This window comes from Danio rerio, chromosome 1, assembly GCF_052040795.2.
Source record: "Danio rerio strain M-AB ecotype USA chromosome 1, GRCz13ab, whole genome shotgun sequence".
NCBI classification, from domain to species: Eukaryota; Metazoa; Chordata; class Actinopteri; order Cypriniformes; family Danionidae; genus Danio; species Danio rerio.
This window is the reverse complement of record NC_141021.1, coordinates 57952501-57964054: the sequence shown is the minus strand read 5'-3', so window position 1 is coordinate 57964054 and position 11554 is coordinate 57952501. Positions and strand designations below refer to the sequence as shown.

The 11554-nt window shown below is 37.0% G+C and overlaps 3 protein-coding genes across 8 annotated transcripts in view; 2 read left to right on the top strand and 1 right to left on the bottom strand.

Annotated features, from left to right (window-relative positions):
• Nucleotides 1-1496: 1496 nt before the first annotated feature.
• LOC141375103 (uncharacterized) lies at nucleotides 1497-11336 on the bottom strand. 3 transcript variants are annotated; one of them, XM_087238035.2, is made up of 7 exons: nucleotides 11064-11336; nucleotides 10737-10788; nucleotides 10504-10592; nucleotides 7710-9065; nucleotides 6237-6343; nucleotides 3542-3634; nucleotides 1497-3156 (listed from the first exon to the last, which is right to left on the bottom strand). In XM_087238035.2, exons 2-7 carry the CDS (start codon nucleotides 10762-10764, stop codon nucleotides 3048-3050), a joined length of 1782 nt encoding a protein of 593 aa, XP_087094161.1. In that variant the 5' UTR covers nucleotides 10765-10788; nucleotides 11064-11336; the 3' UTR covers nucleotides 1497-3047. The 3 variants fall into 3 exon arrangements, with proteins under 3 accessions (XP_087094161.1, XP_087094162.1, XP_087094163.1); XM_087238036.2 differs by having other exon boundaries at nucleotides 11092-11184; XM_087238037.2 differs by lacking the exons at nucleotides 1497-3156; nucleotides 3542-3634 and adding an exon at nucleotides 3670-3784 and having other exon boundaries at nucleotides 11064-11194.
• nanos3 (nanos homolog 3) lies at nucleotides 1499-2619 on the top strand. Its single transcript, NM_131878.1, has one exon. The coding sequence runs from the start codon at nucleotides 1528-1530 to the stop codon at nucleotides 2005-2007; it is 480 nt and encodes a 159-aa protein (NP_571953.1). The 5' UTR covers nucleotides 1499-1527; the 3' UTR covers nucleotides 2008-2619.
• The window catches only part of cc2d1a (coiled-coil and C2 domain containing 1A), a 28784-nt gene continuing 28407 nt past the window's right edge, over nucleotides 11178-11554 (top strand). For all 4 annotated transcript variants that reach the window (XM_087237859.1, XM_087237858.1, XM_087237857.1 and 1 more), the window contains exon 1: nucleotides 11178-11350. The gene's annotated coding sequence lies outside the window, so the exon portion shown is untranslated. The remainder of the gene's footprint in view (nucleotides 11351-11554) is intronic.

The following is an 11554-nucleotide window of genomic DNA, read 5'->3' as shown; positions in this document are numbered from 1 at the left end:
GGCAAGCTGTAGGGCTAGAAGAAGTTACTAGAGCATTTTACAAACCATTACATGCATAGCGAGCAGGAAACCTAAAATAGTAATTTATGGTAATTTCATTTGAATAATCTGTTTACTGTACACAAAAATACCGGGTTGATTTAATTTAGCTTTGGGTCATATATATATATATATCTATATCTAATTTTTTTTTTTTTTTTTTTTTTAAATGACATTTTTACTCACTTGTTGGGGGTTTTGTATTTGACCCAGTGTTGGGTTAAAACAACCCAGAATTTTTTAAAGATATTTTTTTATCTGTGCATTGATTCAGAGGTTCAGTATTTTCTAATTTTTTTATGCTGATTTTTTATTTATCTATTGTTAAAAATGTTTAATTCCATTATAATCCAGTTTAATACAGTATTTTGCTTTATAATTCCTTTCACATAAAGACTCATGATGAATATTTTTAACTGAAATGATAAACTGATATTCCAGGAGGGCTGAAACATTTTTATTGAAATGCCTTTATTCAAATTTTCTATCTTAAATTAAAGTTTCTGATTATTATCATTAGCAATATTGTAATCTAGATTATATAATCAGATTACACTCTAAAATCCTGTGTTGCTGTAGCCCAATGTTGGGTTTGTCCATATTTGATGCAGTGTTTGGGTCAAATCAACCCAGGATTTAAAAAAAAACTTAAACACCAATAGCATTATTAAAAATATTAATAATGAAAATAATTAGAAACTTTAACTTTCCTAAATAAATTTAAACGACAATTTAAATGACAACCAACATGGGCTAAAACAACCCATCATTTGTTAGAATGAATAGTTCAATTCTCAATCTTAAAGGGATAAAGATATAGTTTAATTCTCAAAACTAAACGAAAACGAAAGTGACGCTATGGGACACGGATGCCACCCTCACTATTCTGCACTAGGTTGCCTCTATGGACGCGCCTGCCCTGAATACCGGTTTTTGGCATTCTTCAAAGTATCTTATTTTGTGTTTAACTAAAGAAACTTGAGTTCAAAACACTTGAGGGGGATTAAATAGTGAGTAAAGTTTCATTTTTAGCCAAACTATCCCTTTAATGCTGTATATAACAAATGAACCTATAATGTTTTTCTTTCATTTTGTGTTTACATGTCCTTATAATACAACACAACACACACGTGATTAGCAAATTAGATGAACAGTAATCTAAAGATAATCAGTCGTCAGATAATTGCATGTATAACCTGAGAGAATCTGTTTCCAGCTACAACTTTAAATTAAATTACTTAAAATGTACTTAATTTAAAGACTACAAGTAACTAATTAACTACTTAAATACTAGAATTTGGACATGGCATTTCTCGTGACCTTGAGAGCAGGGTTTAAAACGACATTTTGAAAATGAAACTCACTCAACAATTTCCCCTCATTTCAAGTTTCGCGAGTTTTAATTAATCAGGCTCGTGCACGTGATCTTTAAAAGGAACGCGTGCTCGGCGCGTGCTAGTTGTTTTGATCGCGCGCTCGGAGAGCAGCATGGCTTTTTCTCTTCTCCAATTCATCCTTTCTGCTCATGGATCTATGGAGACTAGAAACCAGGACTTTCAGCCTTGGAAGGACTACATGGGTTTGGCGGACATGATCAGAGGCATGAAGCGGCAAGAAATGCAATCTGACGCGGATTCAGACGAACAGGCTGCCGCGCTGCTGGAGTCTCCAAGCGGCCCGATTCGGTCGCGCGACTCACCGGAGCAGAACACGAGCCCGGGGGGCGGTAAACCCAAGAGCAGCCCAGCAGAGAGAAAGTTCTGCAGCTTCTGCAAACACAACGGCGAGACTGAGGCCGTGTACACCTCTCACTACTTAAAAAACCGCGATGGAGACGTGATGTGCCCGTATCTCCGCCAGTACAAGTGTCCCCTGTGTGGGGCCACCGGGGCCAAAGCGCACACCAAGAGATTCTGCCCGATGGTGGACAAGAACTACTGCTCGGTGTACGCCAAATCAACATGGTGAAGCGGACATTGATGCTCCGGGAGATTTGAAGAAACACTTTTTACCGCAGGTTTTAATGTTTAAGTTTTAACTCTTTAATTGTTTGTTTGGTTGATACGCGGCGGATTGCGAGTTTGCATGCATGTGTGCGTTCACTGTTTGATTTTGCACTTTTTGTGTGTGTGTATATGTGTGTGTTTGCTGTGTTTTATTTTGTGTGCACTGGTGTTGTGTTTTCACTTGGTAACAAACTTGTACACAAGCCAGCAGGCTCGCTACAGGCGCAACCGCACTCAAAAACAAACCCTTTCATGCTTATTTGGTAAATACAATGTGTGTTTAGTCCTCCTTTTAAATGTCAGATTTTATGGTGTTGTATTTAAACAAAAAATTCAATGTTAATATTTAGATTTTAGTGATTTTATTATTGAAAACGGCTTGTTTTGTATAAGTAACCTTTAAAAAAAGTTTTCTCCATTGCATTTAAATTCAGTTTGACAAACATAATCGCCATATTTTCATGTCGCTTGCTAAAATTCATGTACTACTTTCATCATTTTATGTCAGTGTGTGATTTTTGACTTGTGATGGAGTGAAAAATGTGAGGAAAATATAAACATTTTCTCTAGACTTTAAATTGTGTGTGTTAATTTCATGGGTGAATCTGGTGTTTAGTTACAGAATCAAACATGAACAACAACAAGAGGGTCATTTATTAGTGTGTTATCCTGAACAGGAATTTGGACGGATTTACGTCTAGCTGAAACAACTCTCAAGACTGGTTGCTAAGGTAATGACCCTACAGTTTAGGGGTCACACACTCTGATAGACAGCGTAATGATGTTTACTTTACTTGAACCTCACATGGGGGAAAAACTACTTTAATAAAACCGTGAACAAATAGCAAAAGTATAACTGATCAGCTATGAACAAGATTGCTAACACCTACTACAGATAAATCACTCAAACTATCCAGTATTTGGTTTATAAAAACATCTAGTTGAAGTTTTATTCTGTAAAGTCGAATCTGTAGCTAGCAGAACATGTTAAGATACTGAAGGTTATTTGCCAGAGTATGGCGGGCCGTAATAGCTGCGGCGCGGTGGTCTTGGTGGTATTCTGCCTCTGTGCACAAATCCAATTCTCCTCTGTGCATCCATCACTATCTGACTGCAAGATGAAGAGAAACATCAGTTATGATGGATTTATGATGAAGAGTGACTTAACCTAAAACAAATGTACATGTTTTAATATAAATTACCATTTTTAGTCATACTTTTAAAGAAGAAAAATGACAATTTTGTCATTTACTCGTACTATTTTGTTCCAAACTAGAAGTTATTTCTGTTGAACACACAATGTATTTAGAAAAATGTTAGAAACTGGTAACCATTGACTTCAATAGTATCAGTTGTTCCTATTTTGGATGTCAAAGGTTGTTTTTAACATTCTTCAAAATATATTTTGTGTTAGAAATAAACTTCTAAAGCTTCGGAACCACCTGAGTGTGAGTAAATACAGAAATTTTCTTGTTGGATGAACTATATTTACTTACTTTAGAGCGGAGAGGTCTCTTATTAGACGGGACATCAGCTCTGAGGCGTCTTCCAGACCACCAGAGGCTTCAGAGGTGGGGAAATCCTCCAAACTGAACACAATAAACAATGAAAATAGACAAAAAACACCTTGTTCAATAATAATGAATGATTTGTTCACCTAAAGAATCCTTAAAATTGTCTTCTGATGGACACAAAATAAGATATTGTGAAGAATGTTGCAGACTAGCAGCCATTGACATCTATAGTATATAAAAATAAATTATGGAAGTCAATGGCTGCTGCTATTCAACAATTATCAAAACTTTATACATATTTTTCTTGTGCAACAGAAGAGTAAACAACTTTTACGGTTTAGAACACGTGGAGGGTGAGTAAATGATGGGAGAATTTGTATTTTTGGGTGAACTGTCACTTTAATGGTTATAAAGTCATCATAAAACAAGTTCTGATTGTCCTTTTTGTTCGCTATTGTGATGTACATCCACTTGAAACAGTCCGGAAATAAGAAAAAAAGTAGGAAGGTGCATGATTTTGGTCTATAGGCGTTGATTAGATTGTTGAAAGACAGGTGTTGCTAACAAAATGGCAAGACAAACTTGATTTATAGAGCACAATTTTATACAACCGCAGTTGATTCAAAGTGCTTTACAATGAGATAAAATATTTAAGAACATAAAAAAATAAAACTTGTATTGAAAATGTAAGAAAAGGAAATATGTGTTATACTAAAACACAGTATAGAAATTACATGTATGAGTCACTCAAAGGCAAGAGAGTAAAAATACGTCTTCAAGTTGAATTTAAAAATATCCAAGGATGGAGAAATCCTAATGTTCAACGGGAGACTGTTCCATAGCCTTGGGGCCGCAACACAGAAAGCTTGATCACCTTTTGATTTGCAGCGAGACCGAGGGATTGATAAAAGAAACTGATCATGGGACCTTAATGGTCTACAAGCTGTATGAAGGAAGATTGATGAATGGATGCATTCAGGGCAGAAATAAGACATCAACTGATAGCTCCATCCTAAATAAGTCATAACCACTTATATTACTGATAACAGGATTAATAACACCTCCCTTAATGTCTGACAGCTCTGCCAATAATTACTAATAGCTCCGCCCTAAATAACTAATAGCTCCGCCCTAAATGACTATTAATCCCTCCCTAAATGACTTACAGCTCTGCTAATAATTACTAATAGCTCCGCCCTAAATTACTGTTAGCTCCGCCCTCAAGGACTAATAACCACTCCCTAAATGACGGACAGTTCTGCCCCTAATAACTAATAGCCCTGCCTTAAATCAGGGGTTCCCAAACTTTTCAGCCCGCGACCCCTGAAATAACAATGCCAGTGGCTCGCGACCCCCAATATCCTCTGAGGTGGTTATAAATACAGAAACTTTGCATGCAATGGCGCACACACACCAATAGACCAAAGTCCATTCTTCGTAGATGTTTTTTTTATGTATGTTAGGGCTGTAAATGAGCCAGAAAACTTAACCTGGTCATCAATCTGCTGCATCTGAAGCTATTGCTGTGTCTTTAAAGTAATGTAATTACCCCAGCGATCGCAATCCAATAGAACTAGTAACTATAAGCTACTATAGTAACTATATACAGTAGTATGTAGTGACTATAAATGACTATTTTTTTTCTTTTCAGTAGGTTATGGATGAAATATGGTAATTCTTATGGTTTAATAAAAATAAATAGATTTTTGGAAATCACCAGGCGACCCCCCTTCATTGTCCCACGACCCCTCGGGGGGTCCCGACCCCCACTTTGAGAACCACTGCCTTAAATAACTGATAACCACCTAAACTACTGATAGCTCCACCCTAAAAAACTAATAACCCTTCCCAAGATGACTGACAGCTCTGCTCTAAATTACAGATATCTCTGCCTTTAAGGACTGATAGCTCCACTCTTAAGCTGCAGTCACACTGGATTTTCTCCTCATGGACCTCCATTGTACGATCGAGAATACGTTAGACCGGAAACGCAAGTTCGTGCGTCAAGTTTCGCAGTTCGCTGCATTGCAAAGTTCAAGCTTGGTGAACCTGCAAAATTGCATTACTTGACGGTGTGAGACCAATCGATGATCAAAACATGACCTCTCTGCACAGAAATTTAAAATATGGCCCAATCGCTTGCTTTTTTAAATGTCTGATCATCTTGTTTAATCTCTTTTCACAGCGCCGTAAAACAGAATTTAGCATGCTCAAATACCAGCTTAAAAGACTGACAGCCCTGCCCTAAAGATATTATATATGACCAGGAAGTAAAGAAAATCGTTTTGAGAGGGGAAAGTTATAATATTTGCTAAAAGTTCATCAGGGCAAATAATTTTTTACAAAATAATAATGATACATATAATATAATAAATTATACATATAAAACTAAGAGGAGTAAATATTGATTTCATGGCGACTTTGAATTGTAAAACGTTGCATGAACCCTATTCCTAAACTGACCACTTTTCCATTAAACCATTCATACACCGCAAAAAAGCTTTTCTTAAAGCGTTTTTCACTTAATTATGAAGTAGGATTTCTGAAAACAAGGCAATGTGTTTTGCTTGTCTAGAAAATGTTTCTTGATTTCAGGATTTTTAGATATTTGGTCTAAAACAAGACAAAAACTCTAAGCAAGAAAAGCATTGCTCTGTGCCAACGAGAAACGTCTCACCTCAGGGGGATGTTGTTGAGCTGGGAGTCAGTCAGGGATTGTATGGATAAAGGGCTGGAGGGAGCTTCTTCTTCAGCAGGTCTATAAGCATCACTCTCTGAAACTGACTGAAGATTCATCTTGGTTTTAGTCACCAGTGTTGACTCAAATAATCATCCAACCCAGACCTGCTTTTATTATTTATGCTGCTTTTTGTATTGTTAAATTATAAGTTAATGTTTGTGGAATTTATAATAAAAGGGCGAGGCAGTGGCGCAGTAGGTAGTGCTGTCGCCTCACAGCAAGAACGTCGCTGGGTCGAGCCTCAGTTCAGTTGGCGTTTCTGTGTGGAGTTAGCATGTTCTCCCTGCGCTCATGTGGGTTTCCTCCGGGTGCTCCGGTTTCCCCCACAGTCCAAAGACATGTGGTACAGGTGAATTGGGTAGGCTAAATTGTCTGTAGTGTATGAGTGTTTGTGTGTATGTGTTAATTGATGTTTCCCAGAGATGGGTTTAGGCTGGAAGGGCATCCGCTGCGTAAAAACTTGCTGGATAAGTTGGCGGTTCATTCCGCTGTGGCGACCCAGATTAATAAAGAGACTAAGCCGACAAGAAAATGAATTAATTAATTAATTTAAAAAATACATTAAAAGTCTGTTTGATCTGGAATATTGAGTTAGCGAAGGTTTTTTTTGTTAGCTCCACCTCTTATATTTGACTAACAGCAAGTTAATGGTTGGAGGGGCTTGGCTAAGCATATTTCGGCCATGGATGTGTCCCAGTGATGGGTTGCAGCTGAAAGGGCATCGGCTGCTTAAAATTGATGGATAAATTGTTGTTTATTCAACCGTGGCGGTCCCAGATTAATAAAGGGACTAAACCATCAAATACAACATAATAATGTCGAAAGCAAGCTTGATCTGTCATATTTGGGAACACACTACATTAAAGAAGTGGTGTCGCGTTAAATGTGTGTGCGGATTATCACGAGCCCGTCTGTTATGCCACTGTATAAAAGTCTAAATGTCAAGTTTACACCATTTCTTAAGACCTTAAACTGTGAAAGTTCATTGTTTACTCTGCCTTAAGTCCCTAAATCCAGTATTAATCAACAAAGGATGAAATATCAATGAACTACAAGTCAGATTCTTTAAAATACCTTGCTTGTTTTAAGCAGAAAGAAGAATTTCATGAAGTTTTTCAAAATTTTTAAAAACTTGGGAGAGAAGAAATGATCACATTTTCATGTTTTGCATGTGGTAACTGAATATTAATTGTTCTCTAAACTGTTTCTTTAGGTCACAGGTGTCAAAACTCAGTTCCTGGAGGCCCGACGCTCTGCACAGTCAAACACACCTGATCCAACTAATTTAGTTTGAGATCTACAGGTAAGTGTGTTGGAGCAGGGTTGGCACTAAACAGTGCAGGACAGTGGCCCTCCAGAAACATTACCAGAGTTTGACACCCCTGCTTTAGGTGTTCTGTAAAAACTCACTTGCACATCTTTATCTTCACCACCAGGTGGAGCTGCAGGCAAAGATAAACTCCACATGCTTCTTTCCTCACAGTTTGCTTTGCTCTCAGCAGATACTGTAGCAGAAACCAGAGCATCGTCCAAAGACTCGCACATCTCTCCTATATCACTCATAAAAGTCTTATTATCTATGAAATCATTGAACTCCTCACACTGCTCACTAACACAGGCATACTTGTCACATCCATGGGGACTGGAAGGTTCACCGCTAACATGTTGTTCAAAATAATTAGCAACCTCAGAAGTAGATCCTGAAGCTTCAGCCTCTTTTAAAACTGCTTCTTCATCCAAAACGTTGGTAGACTCCTCCTCAAGATCTACATTTGCCATGCTACCAATCTGAGCTGTGATTTCCTTGCACATTTCAGCGCACAACAGTGGATCTACTCTAATATTTCCTTCATGAACACCATGATCCATGCATTCAACTTTGTTTCGCTCAAGAGCATCAGAATCAGCATGATGCATGGTTGTTGGATCAACTTTATGTGTAATTTCTTCCACCCTAGACATGCTTTCAACCAATATCTGAAGTTCATTTCCATGCTGAACATCTGGTTGTACATCTTCGACAGTGCAAGCATTTAGGGAGGAGATCTCTGCAATTTCCATCTCTGTATTGGTCTCATTTTTGAGAGAATTGTTGGAGTTAACTTTACTTAAACCATCCTCATTTGTAACTTCTCTTGTCTCTTCTTCCTGTCCTCCACTAGTCATCGGTTCCTTAACCATCCTCTTTCTTTCTCCAAGCCTGCACATCCCCATTCTCTTTCTTTTTTTCCTCTTTACTAAAGGATCTGCAGAACCTTCATCTTTGGTCTGAGCTATGATATCTGAAGATCCCAATTGCTCCGCCATTTTGGATGCAATAACATCCTCATGTGGCAATTTAATCCCAGTTTCGTCTGATGATAATTGAAGTAATTCAGAGTGAAAGTCTGGAATCTTCTGAGACTCGTGGTTTGAATTGTTTGTGTTTTCACTCTCGTCATCATCCAGCTCTGTGTTACGCTGATCTACATTGGCTGTTTGCACATTTATAGGTTTGGAGAGGATGTATTTGTCGCTGTTTTCGGGTTCTGGTGTTTGCATTGTGATCACTGCAGTTTGTTCATTCTCATGAGAGACCTCAGGTGGATTTGTGTTATTTCCATCATCATCATTATCATCGCGGCTTGTTTTTATTTCCAGGGAACAGCCGGGATCAATGGGGAATTCTGTTGTCTGAATTACTTGTAATGCACTATGTTCAACTTGAGGCTCATCCAGCTTGTCTGAGCATGATGCATTGTGGGAGTTGTTTTCTGATTTTGACGTCTAAATGTGGAAATTAAGAAGAAGAATGAGTGAATTAAAAAAGGAAACACACATTTAAATGTCAATCAAAATGTCCACTGTTGATTATATTAGACTTTTGTTTTCAAAAGCGATTTTAAAACTTTTAGTATAGAAAGTCATCGGCTATGCAGAGGCTATAATTAATCAGAAATTAAATGTACATAGTTTTACGTTAGGAATTGCAGTCTTGAATTTACAAACAGTTGGTAAGTACCAGAGAACAGATGTAACACATTGATAAAATGTAGTTGTTTAGTCACGTAAACGTAATATTCAACCTGTTTAGTTTTGCCTTTATTCATATTTGTTTTCAGTCATGATATAAAGCACGAGTCTTCAACACATGATTTCTTACAACACTTTTTTAAACACAATAGTTTAATTAACTTCTAAAAACTACTTTTTTATCTTCCCCATGGTGACACTATGGTGCATAATATTTTACTAGTTTTTTTTTACTAGTTGTATTGAGATTAAAGTGTTAATTAGGAAGGTTAGAATAATTAGTCAAATTATTGTATAACTGATTTGTTGTGTAGAAAATAAAAAAAATATTCTATTCAATTCACCTTTATTTGTATAGCGCTTTTACAATGTAGATCGTCAAAGCTGCTTCACATACTGTAGAACAGGGGTGTCAAACTCAATTCCTGGAGGGTCGAAGCCCTGCACAGTTTAGTTCCAACCCACTTACCTGTGGGTTTCAAACAAGCCTGAAGGACTCAATTAGTTTGATCAGGTGTGTTTAATTAGGGTTGGAACTAAACTGTGCAGATCTGCGGCCCTTTTGGAACAGAGTTTGACACCTGTGCTGTAGAAGATCATTGTAAATTGAAACAGTGTAGTTCAGTTTTCAGTGTTTAAGTTCAGTTTAGCACAGTAAATATCTCTTATGGCTAATAATTACTAGGCTACTGACCTTAAAATTGTTTTTTAAAACATTAAAAACTTATTTTATTCCAAACAAACTAAGTAATAAGACTTGTTAGGACAGAAGAATTATTTTTGTTTTACAGGAAATACTGTGAAAATTTCCTTGTATGTTAAAGATCACTTGGGAAACATTATTTCAAATTAACGGGACGGCAAAAAAATCACTTGAAATGTATCTGTTAAAGTTTACAGGTGCAAAAATGTGCCTTGATGTACTTGAATGTCAAAAATGTTATCCTACAATATAAAGTTACTTGTCAAATAAATTAACATGGAAGATTATTTTGAGTCTAAGTTATTTAATTTGCTTGTTTATAAAGACTGCAGAGTGATGCATGAAAAAAAAAAAACTTAGAACAGTTGTTTAGGTAGTTTGTGATGTATGTTGAAGTGTGCTCCCTAAAAGTACAAGTGGTCCCTGCCCAGCCCACCCAGTTACTCTAGTCTAGAACCGCCCGATATTGATGTCAGTGCATGTGATCACCTGATTTTCTTCAACAGACTGCAGATTTGTTTCCTCAGCACTTTTCTGTTGCTTTGCTCTGGTTTGTGTCCTCTTGGGTGCTTTGAGCACTGTTTAAACCCAATTATGTACATCATTGTGTGTCTTTACTTGAACATTAAATAGTTATTATCATATCTCCAATTAAGATGAATTAAAGTTGGGTGAATGAAAGATAATAACAGTATGTTCTTGTGAATGTAAGTTAACGTTACCTGTAGTCTTTGATTTTCTTTTGGGCATTTTCTCGTTTCAGTCCAGATTCAGCTAGGTGAGTAAAAAAAGTATTAGCAAAACTGATTTCATGTTTGATTTATGTATTACTTTCGATCTCCTTTAAGTCAGTTTAGTTAAATATTTTCTTATAATCCATTATCAACGTGAATAAAGCAAATAAACAGTTTTAAACGCTAATTAATGAGGAATAATCAAGCTGACATGATTAAAATACCTAACCAAATTTGAGCGCGAAAGCTACCACATTAAAGAAATATAGTTTTCACCACATTTTCTCAGACATAACGAGAAATTACACTACAAACCGTAAAAAAATGCTTAAGAATCCAGTACATCGACAGACTGTCGGTTGAACTACAAGTACCGGAGCCGTTGGGCGTTCCTGTGTGCCGTAAAGCGCGAGGCTCCCGTTGCTATGAGAAACCTGGCGAAAAGCAGGAAGTGCTGAATCTTCATTGACAGCAGTGCAGATCTCTGTTTACCTCTGTTTTTATGACTCTCGTATGCAAAAACTTAATAACAGGCAGCTTATTCTTCCTCACGGAACCGTTATCTGCACCGTAACCCGCCCTCTGTGGGACATATGATTCAGGTATCTCGTTCAAATTACTAGTAAGGACAGTCTGATGTAAAAACTAGCCTCCTTGCTAGCTGCCACTTTGACTTAAATGAGTTGTTCACGTCATCATTTATATTGTAAGTGAGTTTGATTTTATTATAGGGTTAGTTAAGCGTTGCTTCAAACTATTTTGCTGCAAAATCAGCTAAATGTGCGCTCTAGATTGTCTTGTTCAAA

Coding starts and splice junctions, on each gene's coding strand:
- LOC141375103 (XM_087238035.2), bottom strand. CDS start 10,764: ATGCCCAAAAGAAAATCAAAGACTACAG. Junction 10,593..10,736: donor AAGAAAATCAAAGACTACAG/GTAACGTTAACT, acceptor GGGTTTAAACAG/TGCTCAAAGCACCCAAGAGG. Junction 3,157..3,541: donor AGAGACCTCTCCGCTCTAAA/GTAAGTAAATAT, acceptor TTCATCTTGCAG/TCAGATAGTGATGGATGCAC.
- nanos3 (NM_131878.1), top strand. CDS start 1,528: ATGGCTTTTTCTCTTCTCCAATTCATCCTTTCTGCTCATGGATCTATG.